This window comes from Anser cygnoides, chromosome Z (genome assembly GCF_040182565.1).
Source record: "Anser cygnoides isolate HZ-2024a breed goose chromosome Z, Taihu_goose_T2T_genome, whole genome shotgun sequence".
NCBI classification, from domain to species: domain Eukaryota; kingdom Metazoa; phylum Chordata; class Aves; order Anseriformes; family Anatidae; genus Anser; species Anser cygnoides.
Window position 1 is genome coordinate 33,385 of NC_089912.1, and position 14,534 is coordinate 47,918.

A 14,534-nucleotide genomic window follows, 5' to 3' on the forward strand; every position below is an offset into this window, starting at 1 on the left:
GGCTTCATTAGAAGGGTTTCGTACTTCCCCTCTTTAATCCTCCTGTGTGGTATGTACTGCCGCAGAGCATGCGCAGTAAGTTTCACTAAAAGGGAGAACTAGTAGTTCCATTGCTGGTTGATAATACCTAAGCAGTGAGTGCCCTGTGGCAGAAAATACCACTGCAGGTGGTTGTAGTGGTAGAAGCAGCTTGCCACTGCTTTGCTTCCTGGAGGCAGAGGGCTAGTTATGGAAGTGGGAAAGAAGTGGGAAAGTAGGCATGTTAATCCAGTTAGGAAATTTTAAGCTAGCTAAAAATGAAACAATTCCAGAAAACTTGGACAATGCTGTATCAGTGCATATTCACATGCTAGGATTATCCACGTGCTAGGATGAATCCTGCTTAGATTTGTCAAGGGGAGAAACGATTCAGAAATGACTGTCGCTGCAGTCAGCATGGGTAAGATACAAATGGCAAAGCCATACAAAAATCATGTAGGAAGAGCTGTGTTGATTGTGTCACTGTTATTTGTAGTCATTTTCCTTCTGATTAGATAGCATTTTAGGCTTCTTGGTTTTCTTCAAGCTCTCTCTGCTGTCACGGAAACAGTTTAGAACTGACTCTTTGAAAGTCTGTTAAGAGGATTATGAACAAGACTTTTGATCAGTCTTTCATACTTTCATAGCTGCGTGCTATGAAATAATAAGTTACAATACTTTCATAGCTGCGTGTTTGCAGCAACTATCAGGCTGTGAGCTGTAGCTCAACTATACCTATGACAGAAACGGTGTTGCTCTGCCACCTTATGGCAGAGCTGAAGCCAGAACACACCACTTCCTACTTCAGTTTCAATGGAGACTACTGTGTGTATTGATGTGTGGAAGCTAGAGCAATAAATATGAGTGCAGATGCTTCTGAAAGGGGCTGCGTTTTAATTATAAATAAACAATTTTATATTTTGTCTTATCAGTGTTCTTACTAACTTTTCCCATCTCTACTAAATGGCCTGCTCTGTGGGCTTGGGCTGACCTTCCTGGTACTTCCTGTATTCCTGTGTTACTAGGATAGTGTGAGATAAGAACAGAACTGTCTACTGGCTCTGTTAAAGATTTCTTCTCTGGCTTTTCTGTCTCTGTTTCCCTGTTTAAAGATAGGGACTGTAATTTCTGCTATCTGTCACCAAACAAAAAAAAAAACAACAAATAAAAACCTACTGCACCCCCTGCGTGCCCCCCCCCCCCCCCCCAAACAACAACAAACAAAACCACCACCCTGCTCTGATTTCAGTCTGAAAATTACCCCTAAAATTTTAAAATCTGCCTTTCTACAGTTCTGGCACAAAAACTTTTCTGGGCATGCTTCTTTCGCCTTTCTCTTCTTTTCTTGCTGGACCTCTTGGTCTAAACCAGTAGCTGCAGGCTGTTACCCAGCTCTCTGCTTCTTCCTGGGCTGACTGCATTGCATACTGGGTCCCGAAAATAAGCTATTAAGCCACAGAGACCAAGTGTGGTCAAGAGCATGTAGACCACGGTTATGTGCCACTTTTCTGTGATAGTGGAAGCTGTCTCATCAACTGCTCAAGAGCAAATACATGGATTACTTTAGGATCTCTTGCTCCTGGAATTTTAATCTACTTTGACAAATCTTTCATCTCTAATACCATCTCATTTGGACTTGGTTTCACCTCTGCACTAGTAAAGCAGTGATACCCTCACTGAGATCAGCTGCACAATGATACTGAGTTTTAGACTTAGTATGTTGGACTTAACGGGACCATGGAGTGTGGTCCTTTTGTGTCCTCATGTTGATGTGATGTGAAGTACAGACATCACACTGGCAGCATATCCACACTAATGTGCTACACATTTATCTTTAGTATGTTTCTGAAAAAATATGCAAGAATTTATCTAATTGCTGTTTGACCGAGATGGAACGGTCATGTATTTTGAGCATATTTCTTAGCACTGTAGTGCTGTAACTGCTTTTCCCACGTGTTAAAATCAGACATTAGAATGTGTGTTCACTATGGTCTCTGAAAATCAAGTCATTTGTTGGCTTTATTTTGGATGATATGTCTGTCATGCATCAGTTTAATAAGAGATGTGCAATTTAATGAGAGATGTTCTCCTTTTAGGCCTCGCTCTCTTGTATGTGTGCAAAACCGCAGACTGAGACAGCTGGTGGGAATGGAGGGCCTGTTTCTTCAGTGTCAACCATTTATCTTTTGCAGCTGAGATGCCTGCTGAGTGGGGAGATGCCCCGTGCCCTTTGTGCTCATAATAACTGCAGTACAAGGCCTCGTGAGCTCAGGTTCATTGCGTTTCAGGCTTTGTCCTTCTGGATGTGAGAGGGTGCTAAGTATAAGTTCTAGATGCCTGCAGAGGAGGAAACAAAAACAAAGCCAATAAAAGCTAGTATGTTAGCTCAGCATGCGGTAGCACAGTTGCATGAAAGTAATGCTTTAGTGTTCCTACATTTGTTCTTGGACTATGTATTTCATTAGTAACAATACATTCCTGAGGAGATACTATATGTCTGGGAGCTAAGCAACCAGGGTACTTCTGACCAGCACTGATTTCCTTAGTAGATACGGCAGTCTTTCCTTAGCTAAAAAAGGGTAGTATTCATCTTCTCTTACGAAGCGTGTTGAGATACTCTGGCCAAATACTTAAGCTAAGCCCAATTTTGTTCCCTTTCTCTTTCTTCATTTGTCCTTTACCAATTAATCAGTTATGCTCTAGGTCTAAGGCTGGACTTTATCCAAGGAAAGCTTTGGCCTCTGTCTTAACATGTCATGCTTTTTATAGTCTGCAGTGTTTTTGCATTTGTTGACATCGTTCATCTTGATTGGTTTTGATCTTGTTTGCTCGGAAGGGTAAAATCATCATCAGTTAGAAGGCTTAGCCACTGAGGGAAAATGTATTTCACGGCATTATCCATTACAGATACAAGTAACTGAGCGTACATCTACGATACTCATATACTGCTGAGTTCTGAAAGCAGGAATAACAGAGCTACTGTGAAAAGTGGGAAAATGCTAGCAGGTGTTGTTTCTTTTGGTTTCTGGTCACTTTTGGCTAGTATAGCAACTATTCCGCTTTGCTTTGCATAATGAAAAAGAGCTTAATGCGTTTTCTTTTGAAGTTGCACTATTCCTTTGCACAGGAAACTCAAATAGATTTTGATGTATATCCAGAAGTTTGAAATAAAGATTAAATGTCCCGAGGAAAGAAAGTTTTGGGGCACTTCTGTGGGTTTTTGTTCCACCAAGCACTCATTTGAACATTCTTGCTATTGTGCGCTTTGTTTTGTGCCTTGACAGGTCAACTTAAGAATTTAGAAGGATGTAGCAAGTTAAAGTAAAAACGCTATCAAAAGCCAGCCTTTCTTGTTTTACCGCTCCCTCCGAGTCCTTGCCTTAGTTAATTAGAAGCAATAAAACATAACTAAATGCCTCTCTGTGAGGCAAGAACACTGGCCCTTTCAGTTGTGCTTAAGGCTGTAATGGGAGCACAGTGGTAGCGGGGGAGGAAAGGATGAAAGCACAAAGTCTTAGAAAGTCGTCTGTATCTAAGGGAATTTGATATACTGGGCTGACTAATACTTGGGAGGATGAGGAGTGGGTGTAAGCTGTGCAGGGGTGGTAGCAACTATCCTGTTGGAGCTATGGAGATACGGGGTGACCGTGCCCTTTAACTTTTGTTACGCTACTAAAAATTTATTAGGATGCTTTGTCCTTTCAGGAATCTTCATGCTCTAAGAAAAAGAACTTTTTAGTTAAAGAACTTTTTAGTTCCCAGAGTGTGGTAGTTGAGAGTTAAATATCGCCGAATGTTCAGCTCAGATGTGTTTGCTAACCAGAACCAGATAGGAGGTCGTGGCAAAGCTTAGAACAGAACTGAAAGCTCTAAGTCTGGTTTTAGGACAATATCACGTCTAAAGTCCAGTCTGGCTTCAGTTTCATGGTTGGTTTAAGTATTCTTAATTATGGAGGTTGCAATCAAAAGTGGAGGCTGCAATCCAAAAGAATGAACTGATCTGTTCAATGCATGCATTCATTCCTCCTCCTTTGAACGCTTGTGCCAACGCAATTTTTGAGTAACAGTTTTAATCAAGAAGCCAATCCAGCTACGTCAAAAAAGAAGAGTATTCAGCTCTCCACACAGCCTGACCAGAACTGGGGCTAGCGCAAGGGGAATAGCAGCAACAGGGGCTTTTTTTTGGAGATTGGCACAGCTGTCTTTTTGGTAGCAGCCTGAACTTGGGTTGGTTTAAAGCAACTGTGAACCTACAAGCACAATGGGAACATACTTACCACTTGTGAAGAATTTACCTTGTGTGTTTTTAACAGTTTGTCCTTGGTAGAGTAGCAATCCATCACCAGCACTGTTTTTGTTAATAGATTTAGGATGATCCATGCTGAACACTTTTATCTCTGGCCATTTTTTATAAATATTTCTTTGATAAGTTTTCAGTCAAAATCTGGCTTCCTAAAAATGTTCTAACTGAAAAAACATGGGTATGAATCTTTCTGGAAAATGAGTTGATAGCATTATGAGCATTATTTAGCAAAATTTTAGTTTGTAGATCTTTTCAGCAATGTTTGCCAAGCTTAGCTATAATCATAAACCATAAAATAGCTGAACTAGGAGCTGCAGGATTGATGTGGGAATGTTGAGGTGAAACTCTGTGGTTTGCATTATGCAGGAGGTCAAACGAATTTATTGAATGATCTCTGCTGGTCTAAAAGTACACGAATCCCAGCCATGTAAATCCCAGCTGAAGGTATAATAACATGGCAGAGTAGCATGGTTCTGCTCTGAGATGAGACGTAATTTGTGGAGGAAGAGGAGAAAAGGTGTTTGTGAGTAGATGAATTACTGAACGTTTTGACTCTAGGAATGGGTGATTTCAAGGAGGGAGCTCCTTCAGCTTTTCAATACATTGCTCTCTGAAGTAAGATGAAGGTTTTGTCTGAAAAAAAAGTGAACAAAAAGTTAACCATTCATGTGTGTGGGTTTGTGTGTGTGGTTTGTTTGTTTTTATGCACATTAAAAATGAAGTGACTGGTTTTGTGCTGGTTACGTGCGGTGTCTTTTATATGCATCTAAATTACTTTTACTTTGGGAAAATGTTAGGCAATAATGGAATAATGAGAGTTAAACTTGATTTTGTTGTTACATCAGACTGAAGCATGATTTGAATGAAGTAATTGGAATTACAGTAGGCTAAAATTGCTGAAAAATGAGTTTGGAAAGTTGAAATACATTTATTTTCTATTGAACCTTAATTAAGACATTTGGTTCTGTTTTCAGTTAAGAACTACTGGATTCATAAACGTAATACACAAATTATAACGTTTATGAAGTTTAGTATTTAAACGGTATCATTTTCAAAATACAGAATTGTTAATTTTATTGAACAAGTTTTCCAGTTTTCAGGCAGTGACCTTGCAAACAGTTCAGATGATCGGTGACCCTTAAAAGCACAAGCCAGTGTTTTCAAAACAAAACAAAACAAAACAAATCTCCTATTTAAATATCTCTTTTCTAGTGATCTTCTAAGAGGTTAATTACTAACCAGCATTTGCTGCTTATGTTACCATCCTCATCCTCCATCCTTCACTCCTTATCTCTTCTTCTCTTAAACTTCACGTTGTCACTGTTATTTTCCACCTTTCTTCTTGGATGGATGGAACAACATGAAACAACTTTTCTAGCCAGAATAGAATAATTTCTGAATTTTATTTATGTATTTGCATTTTTCAGTCTGGTCGTGTCAGTGGTCCACTGACCTTAACTGAACAGCAGCCTGCATTCCCTGCCCCCAGCCCCCAGCCGCCCCCCCAGACCAGAAGAACTGAGCAACCATTCTGGAAGGTTCTGGTGATGAATGTTATCTATATTCTTTGCCTTCTTCCAGTCTTAAACTTATTTCTACTTTTTTTTTTTATTTTTTTTTATAACCTCATAGGAAGAAGTAGCTATATACATTTCTACAGCATTAAGCTGTATCCTATGGAGAATAAAATATTTGTAAATCAAATGTACAGCAAAAGAAGAGACAGGACAGACCGACTGTTATTGATTCGCGCTGTTACTCTGTGGCTAGGGACTGGATCTACCTGCTTGTAGCGGGTTTACATGGCAAGGCTTTGGTAGCAGGGGGCCATAGGCGTGGCTTCCGTGAGAAGAATCTAGAAGCTGCCCCATGTTAGGTAAGGGCCCCACTGCTGTCCAGAGCCGAGCCAGTAAGCGATGTTGTTTTGCGCCTCTGTGAGAGCATATTTAAGACGATGTTGTTTTGCGCCTCTGTGAGAGCATATTTAAGACAGGGGAAAAAAAAAACGCTGGGCCACACAGCAGCTGGGAGAGTGAGAGGAGTGAGGAACAGCCTTGCTGTGTGCTTGCTCACTTCTCTAGCTCGTTAGTAATCAGCAATAAATCTTACTATCTCCCTATGCTGAGTCTGTTTTGCCCGTCACAATAATTCCTGCGCGATCTCTCTGTCCTTATCTCAACCCTTGAGCCCTTTTCATCGTATTTTCTCCCTGTTCCTCTTTGAGGAGGGGGAGTGAGAGAGTAGTTGTGGTGGAGCTCGGCCGCCCACCTGAGTAAAAGCACCACAGTCCTTTTTGGTGCCCAACGTGGGGCTCGAGGAATTTGAGATGATGATAGTTGAGAGAATTAACGGGCAAAACATGGACTGGATGATTGTTATGAATGTAATAATTGTGAAGAGTCTAAGAAAGCAGTAATTGTGAAGGAATATGTTTCATGTTAGTGTGGTGAAGGGACGAGGGGTGGTGTGTATGTAAATTGTCCACCTCGTCGGTGTTGTGATGTTATGCTTATTTTGGTGTGGGGAATTCTTCTTCTTTTTTAATGTAAGTCAAGTTTGAGAAGATTGTGATGATTGTAAAGTGAGAGAATATTGTGATTATTCTTAAATATGCTTTTCACAGAAGCGAGGGGTGGAATGTAGTGGGTTTACATGGCAAGGCTTTGGTAGCAGGGGGCCATAGGCGTGGCTTCCGTGAGAAGAATCTAGAAGCTGCCCCATGTTAGGTAAGGGCCCCACTGCTGTCCAGAGCCGAGCCAGTAAGCGATGTTGTTTTGCGCCTCTGTGAGAGCATATTTAAGACAGGGGAAAAAAAAAACGCTGGGCCACACAGCAGCTGGGAGAGTGAGAGGAGTGAGGAACAGCCTTGCTGTGTGCTTGCTCACTTCTCTAGCTCGTTAGTAATCAGCAATAAATCTTACTATCTCCCTATGCTGAGTCTGTTTTGCCCGTCACAATAATTCCTGCGCGATCTCTCTGTCCTTATCTCAACCCTTGAGCCCTTTTCATCGTATTTTCTCCCTGTTCCTCTTTGAGGAGGGGGAGTGAGAGAGTAGTTGTGGTGGAGCTCGGCCGCCCACCTGAGTAAAAGCACCACAGTCCTTTTTGGTGCCCAACGTGGGGCTCGAGGAATTTGAGACGATGATAGTTGAGAGAATTAACGGGCAAAACATGGACTGGATGATTGTTATGAATGTAATAATTGTGAAGAGTCTAAGAAAGCAGTAATTGTGAAGGAATATGTTTCATGTTAGTGTGGTGAAGGGACGAGGGGTGGTGTGTATGTAAATTGTCCACCTCGTCGGTGTTGTGATGTTATGCTTATTTTGGTGTGGGGAATTCTTCTTCTTTTTTAATGTAAGTCAAGTTTGAGAAGATTGTGATGATTGTAAAGTGAGAGAATATTGTGATTATTCTTAAATATGCTTTTCACAGAAGCGAGGGGTGGAATGTAGTGGGTTTACATGGCAAGGCTTTGGTAGCAGGGGGCCATAGGCGTGGCTTCCGTGAGAAGAATCTAGAAGCTGCCCCATGTTAGGTAAGGGCCCCACTGCTGTCCAGAGCCGAGCCAGTAAGCGATGTTGTTTTGCGCCTCTGTGAGAGCATATTTAAGACAGGGGAAAAAAAAAACGCTGGGCCACACAGCAGCTGGGAGAGTGAGAGGAGTGAGGAACAGCCTTGCTGTGTGCTTGCTCACTTCTCTAGCTCGTTAGTAATCAGCAATAAATCTTACTATCTCCCTATGCTGAGTCTGTTTTGCCCGTCACAATAATTACTGCGCGATCTCTCTGTCCTTATCTCAACCCTTGAGCCTTTTCATCGTATTTTCTCCCTGTTCCTCTTTGAGGAGGGGAGTGAGAGAGTAGTTGTGGTGGAGCTCGGCCGTCTACCTGAGTAAAAGCACCACACTGCTAAAATGGGGATCAACTCTAGATTTCTAGCACACACTAATTTTGGAAAACTTGGGTAGTCCCACCAAAGTCGTGCACACCTGACGCAGCAACTTGCCATGGTTATATGCAGCAAAGAGTTACATATGCATGAAGTTTCACAATGCGCCTATACATAGTCATAACCTGTCCCCTCTTCATCTTAAAATTAGTTCAAGAAGTCATTTCCATAAGCTCCTCCCATCTGCGCTTGCGCAGTGTCTCCTGGTGGTGGTCGCCAGGGTTCATGGGGATGGAGGTTGGTGACTCTTCCTCGTCACCGCTAGCTGACCTCTTGTCTTTGCGCAGACTCAGTTGCTCCTTGGCTCTTGTCCACCCTCAGGACCGGCTTCTGCCAATTCTTTAAGATAGGCTCACACTTTTATCAAGAGACTAACCTTGGTAAGGGGCCCAAAGCTTCTTGCTTTAATTAATTTGCACAATGCACAATAGTTAGCAAAGACATTAAGTAGCATCCACTAGTTTAATCCTATCAGCGCTCTAACTCTACCTGATAAGATTCTCCTAACTCCCTCTCTCACAGGAGCCGAGGTGCTGTGACAGCAGTGCTAGGTTCTCTTCATGCATATGTAACTCTTTGCGGCATATAACCATGGCAAGTTGCTGCGTCAGGTGCGCATGACTTTGGTGGAACTACCCCCCTGTGCTGCCCAGCGCCGAATAAACATACCTACTTTACAATCTTACTGGTTGTGGAGTCTGTTTTCCGCAAGTCAGAAGGAGCCACCATGCTGGGAAGGTGGCAACAGACTGTGCAACTGCAGGGGTGGGACTGGTGTTAGCAAATGGGTGTGCGTGGGGGAGGCAGTGTGTGAGGCCCTGGGAGCCGGGAAATGGCAACTGGCTGTGTGCAGAGGCTATGCAAGCTCAGCACTGCCTTGAGTAAGTGAGGCCACGGAGTCCTTGGAGGCCATGGCTCGGCGTAAACGAGAACGCCTGGGTCACAGGGTCACAATGGCTGCTGCTCAGCAGGCAGTGAGCTGTGGAGGATGGCACTGTTAGCCCACGGTGTTGCTGGAGGGCAGCCAATAAGTAAGCGATGACCTATGAACGACATCACAGCCAGGTGATTGTGATGACCCATGGCGGCAGAGACTAAACTGTCCTTCAAGAAAGCCCCAGGCTCACTGCACCATCCGGTGCTGAGGGGTCTTCATCTCCTCCCTCCCAGCTGGGCATGGTCATCTTCTGCTGAGGTACCCCGGTACCACAGGGCGCTGACCATGGCATCTGCCGGGGAGAGGAAATACCGCTACTCTGAGCTGGGGAAAAGAACCGTGCTCCTCCCCGATCTCCTTCTTTCTGAGGACTTCATCTGGGACAACTTGGTCCCCACGGTTATCGGGGGAGTGCTGTTCTTAGCGGATTTTGCAGGTGGGCTGGGCACGGTGGAGCCTCCACAGAAACGAGCCACCAGGCCCTCGGGAGCCCTGGCCCGTAGATGGCACAGCTGTTTTGTCACTGTTGAGGACTCCTGCTGTGATGGCTAAAGAGAGCATGGGTTGGCTTCTCTTGTGACGCAGCGACTGACGGGCGCTTGGGCTTGGCAGAACGGGACTGGCTGCCAGGTCCTTTGGCCCACGTAGACATGTCCTGATCTCTGTGTGTCCTTCCTGCAGGTTTCACTGCGTTTTCAGAGAAGTGCGTCCAGCAGAGCGGCGCAGACAGAGGTGCTGACGAGCTGGCGCAAACGCTCAATGACTACATGTGTGACATTTTGGAGGGTAAGAGCCATGCTGCCAGGCTGTTGGACATCGGGCCCTGAGGCTGCTTGCCGAGGGCAGAGGCAGCCTTGCTGCTCCGCCTGCTCCTGCCTCCTTGGAAGGGCTGTGGAGCTCACTGTGGCCTGGGGGGACAGTGGGAGCCGTGGGGCTGCCGTGGCGAGGCAGGAGCGCAGCAGGTCTCTTCTGCTGCCCACTGTGACCAGGGAGGCCCCAGCGGACTGGAGGCTGGCAGACGTGCCTCCAGGCGACAGGAAGGGCTGGAAGGACTTTCCAGGGAATTACAGGCCTGTCAGTCTGACGTCGGTATCAGATACTGGCCTACTGAGTCGATATGGACATCCAGGTGGATGGTCGGACTTGATGATCTTGAAGGCCTTTTCCAACCTAGATCATTCTCTGATAGCATGAGCAAGGGGACACCCTCTTTCTCAGCATCTGCCTCTGTGCTTGCAGAGAGACAGTTCCAGTTCCACGATGGAACACCGCTTTGGTGCCATTAGGATCCCGGGCAGGCTGGGGGCATCCAGTGAGTGCCAGCGTGCCAGTGACCTAGGGATGCTGGCACTGACATCTGTGTGTGGCCCTCATGAGCCCCTTATGCTGGGGGATGTCTCTGACCGCGAGCATGTGGTGGCCACCACTTTGGCAGCATTTGCAAGTGTCCCCGCTCAGAGATATTCACCAGGCATCTGGACGTGGCCCCAGGCAGGTGGCTCTTGGTGGCTCGGCTTGAGTGGAGACGGGGGTGCGGGACTGGAGCAGATAATCTCCAGAGGTGCCTTCCAGCTTGCAGCGTACTGTGCTTGTGTAGCATCCCACGGCACTGCCTCCCAGCTCGCTGTGCAGGGGCCAGGGCTGTGGCCACAGTGGCTTGCCCCACGGCTTCCAGAAGAAGGCACCCCCATAACTCTGCCTTCCCTTCTCTTTCTCCGCAGATGTGCTGGATTTTGGAGGAGACATCCTGAAGTTTGGAGGTGTGTCCTTAGGAGGAGGCTGCTTCCGTGTCCTGCTGCTGTGCAGTGTTTCCCGCGGGAGCCGCTTGCTCTGTGCTCTGGCGTGATGGAGCAGCTCTCTGGCCGCTGCAGCTGCAGAGGAGTGCCGGGCAGAGGGTCCCCCCGCCACCCACCCTCTTCCTCTGCCGCCCTGGCTGGTGCTGTGGCTGGCCCGGCAGAGGGGAGGGGTCCCTGTGGCCAGGGTGCCGTCCCTCAGGAGGATGCCCTCCCACAAGCCCATCTTCCTCTGCACGCCGGCTGGCCGCTTGCTGCTGTCCCTCAGGAGAGCCTTCACCTTCCCCTCCCTTTCCCCAGGGGATGCTGTGCTGGTGCTGTGGAGAGCATCGGAAGCTCAGCTGCCTCAGACCATCGGCCTGGTGCTGCAGTGTTGCCAGCAAATCCAGAAGAAGCATGGCACTCGTGACACGCACGTGGGTGTGAAGCTCCAACTGAAGATAGGTATGGGCGCTGCTGGGTCAGCTGTGCCACGTGCACAGCCCTGGCACTCTCCAGTGCTGCTGGCTGCTTCTTGCCTCCAGAGCAAGGCTGGCACCTCTGCAGGGGCCAGCGCCAATGGAAAGCCTCCCCTGCCAGCATTCCACACCGAGTCCCTGCACAGGCACTTTTGCCCTGCCTGCCGCTTGGGTAAGGCACGCGTCGCCTCTGGGAAGCTGCCTCATGTTCCGGCAGCCAAGCAGCCAAGGGTTGGTGTTGCTGAGAAGGATTGTCGCAAATGAGCAGGCGACAGCAGCGGACTGCAGCCTTCCTTACATCACCTGTGTCTCCCTGCTTGCTTTTGTTCCACCTCTTCACCTCATCTTCACCTCAAGCTCCACCCTTCCCCGCTATCTGAGAGCCTCCCATCTTTCCTTAAGCAGACAACTACAACCTGCGTGCCAGCAAAGAGAGCAGGCACTGATCAAACCTGCTGTTCTGCTGGGCTGGTGGCACAGGCAGCAGGGTGAGATGCCCGGCAGTGCCAACACATCGTCAGCGTCGACTTCTTTGGTGTCTTTGCAGACGCCAATTCTAATTTACAGTAGAATATCTAATGTAAATCTACTTCTTCTTAGTCTAAAACCATTACTCCTCCCCCTCCCTAATGCCTGTCTCCAGGCTGGGTTTCAGCTGAGCTGCTGGCCAGCTGAGGTGCTGGGGGGCCATAGAGGTCAAAAGCTCCCCGGTGTCAGTGCTTCTTCTCGCTCTCTCCCCAGGGATCTCCGCAGGGCAAATGACCTTACTGACTGCCGGAGACAGGGAGCAGCATTACTTCATCTGCAGCCAGGCCCTGGATGAAGTTATGGAGGCCCAAAGCCTTGCAGTTAAAAGTGAAGTGGTCCTCTCACCCACCTGCTGGGAGCTGTGTGAGCAGGAACAGATCCAGACCAAGCTTCTTGGTGGCAAACGGTCTCTGAAGGTAGGTGGACGGGTTGGCCTCTAGAGCCTTTCTGAAGACCTGCACCCGGAAGGGAAGGAGGCAGGTGCTAGAAGGCTGAGGCGCTGGACGTGGAGAGAGTTGTAGCCGTAAGGGTTGGTGGAGAGCTGAAGCAGTTGCCCTTCCACCTCAGGGGTATCTCTGGGTTGTGTTTGCTTGGCGTGAGGGGCCGAGGGAAGCACGGGAAGGGTCTGGGCCCCACCAGCAATGTCCCCCGTGGGTCGCCGCAGCTGTCCTTGAGAGCTGGGGCATGCTTGGGTGATGCCTGCGTGGCTCTGGTCCTTCTGAGGAGGCACTTCTGTCCCAGCTGAAAATCCAGAGAAGTGGGCTTGCTGCACCAAGAGCTTCTGCCCTTCTCTGGAAAGCGAGAGTGGAGGGGCCAGCTGTGTCTCCTGGGGCTCCTTGGGGCGGCCAGTGGCAGTACTTTCCCTCTGCGTGTCTGCAGGTTCTGAGGATGGAGCACAGGTCTGGATCGGAACGCCAAGATGCTGCAGGCCGCTTTGACCAACACGCGAAGATGCGGCATTTGGAAAGGATAAGTGAGTCCCTGCTTCACCGTGTTCTGGGACTGGCGGGAAAAATGGGGCCTGCCTGCTTCAGAGTTCCAGGGAGGAACTCCCTCTGCCCTCTTCCACCTTTCAGTCAACGTTCGTACCTTTGGCCCTCCTGTGCTTCAGCTGAGGCTGTCGCTGCCGCCCCCTCCTGCCAGGGGACGTCTCCGGCCGAGCAGCTGCAGAGGGGAGCAGGAGGAAACACCAAAGAATCTTTGCTCTGCTTTGCCCAGCGCTAGCCCCGTCTTTCAGCCCCCTTCTAGTCCCGTCCTGCTAGTGAAGGCCTGTGTTTGCTTCCCTTAGGGCACCGAAGGCCAGCTCTTATCATGTCCAGTGATCCTACAGTGGCAGCAAGGCTGAAGAAGCACATACCGGCAGCCGCTCTCAGGAAGGTAAGGCCACCGCTGCTGGAGGCTGCATTTTGGGAGGGCAGAAGAAGGTGTGCATTGCAGGGGTGGAGCTCTCGTGAAAACAGACAAATGAAAGGAAAAGCAGCCTGAGGCGGGAACCCAGGGGAACTGATGCCAGGGCTACTGGTGCTGCATGTGCCAGGAAACTGCCCATTTTGTGCTGCTCCTCAAAGAGGCGCGGGTGGCGGGAGGTGGCCTTCCCTCTGTCTTTTCCACGACTCTTGTTCTGGGACGTGCTGTGGGCACGAGGCGAGGACAAGGGGGCGAGTCTGCTCAAGTCCCTGGGACGTGCCAGAGGGTCGCCCCTCGCGTCCGTACTTGTCACAAGATGGGGTGTTGCTGGAACATTCCCCTCCTTTGTCGTTTGTGCTATGACTGTGCTATGACCTGCCTGCCGCGGGCTGGCCTGCGATTGGCACCGAGCAGAGGACTTACCCTTCCTCCAGTAGTACCTGGTATTGCGAGCACGCCTGCTCTCCCTTGGTACATGGCACGGGCCCAGAGGAACCCCCGGGAGAACAGGCTGGCAAAGCTGTCGTGCTCTTCCCTTCCAGATGGATGAGGATGTGCCGCTGCACCTGTGGTCTGAGCTACGGCCAGTCACCAGCCTCTTTGTCCAGCTGCAGTTTTCTGCAGAGGCCAGCTTACTGGATCTTAGGAGGGGCCTCTCTAATGCCAACAGGATCATTTCAGCAATCCTCAGTCCTCACAAGGGTGAAATCAACAAAAGCCTCCTGTTTGATAAGGTGAGCGTGGGGGAGCAATCCCACCCCCAGAGGGTGGCCTGTGTCTGTTTAGTGGAGAGGGACTGAGAAGCAGCTCTGCCTTGCCGGTGGGATCAGTCCTCTGTGGCTTTGTGTTGACCTGCAGCTGTGCTGGTCTCCCTGGCGACTGCAGCGGAACGACATTAGCTGCTGGCCACAGGCACTGTAACCAGATGTGTTGCATCCGTCCTCTGCAGGGCTGCACGTTCCTCTGTGTGTTGGGACTGTCTGGAGCAAAGCTGCAGCACGAGAGCATCCATGCATTGGAAAGCGCTCTTCAGATCGTCAGCATGTGCTCCGCGTCGCTGAGGAAACTTGAGTGAGTGTGTGGCAGCGTTGCAGGGCGTGCGTGCTGCCTGGGACAGCGCAAGGGGGCTGACCAGCAAG

The 14,534-nt window shown here is 48.6% G+C and overlaps 1 protein-coding gene, 1 long non-coding RNA gene and 1 pseudogene across 7 annotated transcripts in view; 2 read left to right on the forward strand and 1 right to left on the reverse strand.

Moving 5' to 3' along the window:
• The window catches only part of LOC125181656 (fatty acyl-CoA reductase 1-like), a 98,722-nt pseudogene that overhangs the window by 24,945 nt on the left and 59,243 nt on the right, over positions 1 to 14,534 (forward strand).
• ADCY10 (adenylate cyclase 10) overlaps positions 1 to 14,534 on the forward strand; it is a 33,909-nt gene that overhangs the window by 8,828 nt on the left and 10,547 nt on the right. Inside the window, exons 1-9 of one of the 6 annotated variants that reach the window (XM_048056404.2) lie at positions 6,292 to 9,645; positions 9,891 to 9,995; positions 10,931 to 10,969; positions 11,303 to 11,446; positions 12,202 to 12,404; positions 12,868 to 12,961; positions 13,277 to 13,365; positions 13,938 to 14,129; positions 14,345 to 14,466. In XM_048056404.2, coding sequence (XP_047912361.2) covers positions 9,354 to 9,645; positions 9,891 to 9,995; positions 10,931 to 10,969; positions 11,303 to 11,446; positions 12,202 to 12,404; positions 12,868 to 12,961; positions 13,277 to 13,365; positions 13,938 to 14,129; positions 14,345 to 14,466 — 1,280 coding nt within the window. In that variant the 5' untranslated portion in view covers positions 6,292 to 9,353. The other 5 variants (XM_066987899.1, XM_066987900.1, XM_048056405.2 and 2 more) reach the window with 5 other exon arrangements.
• LOC136788919 (uncharacterized) lies at positions 1,703 to 5,921 on the reverse strand. Its single transcript, XR_010827487.1, has 3 exons — positions 5,561 to 5,921; positions 4,314 to 4,954; positions 1,703 to 2,355 (listed from the first exon to the last, which is right to left on the reverse strand). It is a non-coding gene; the product is annotated as an uncharacterized lncRNA (long non-coding RNA).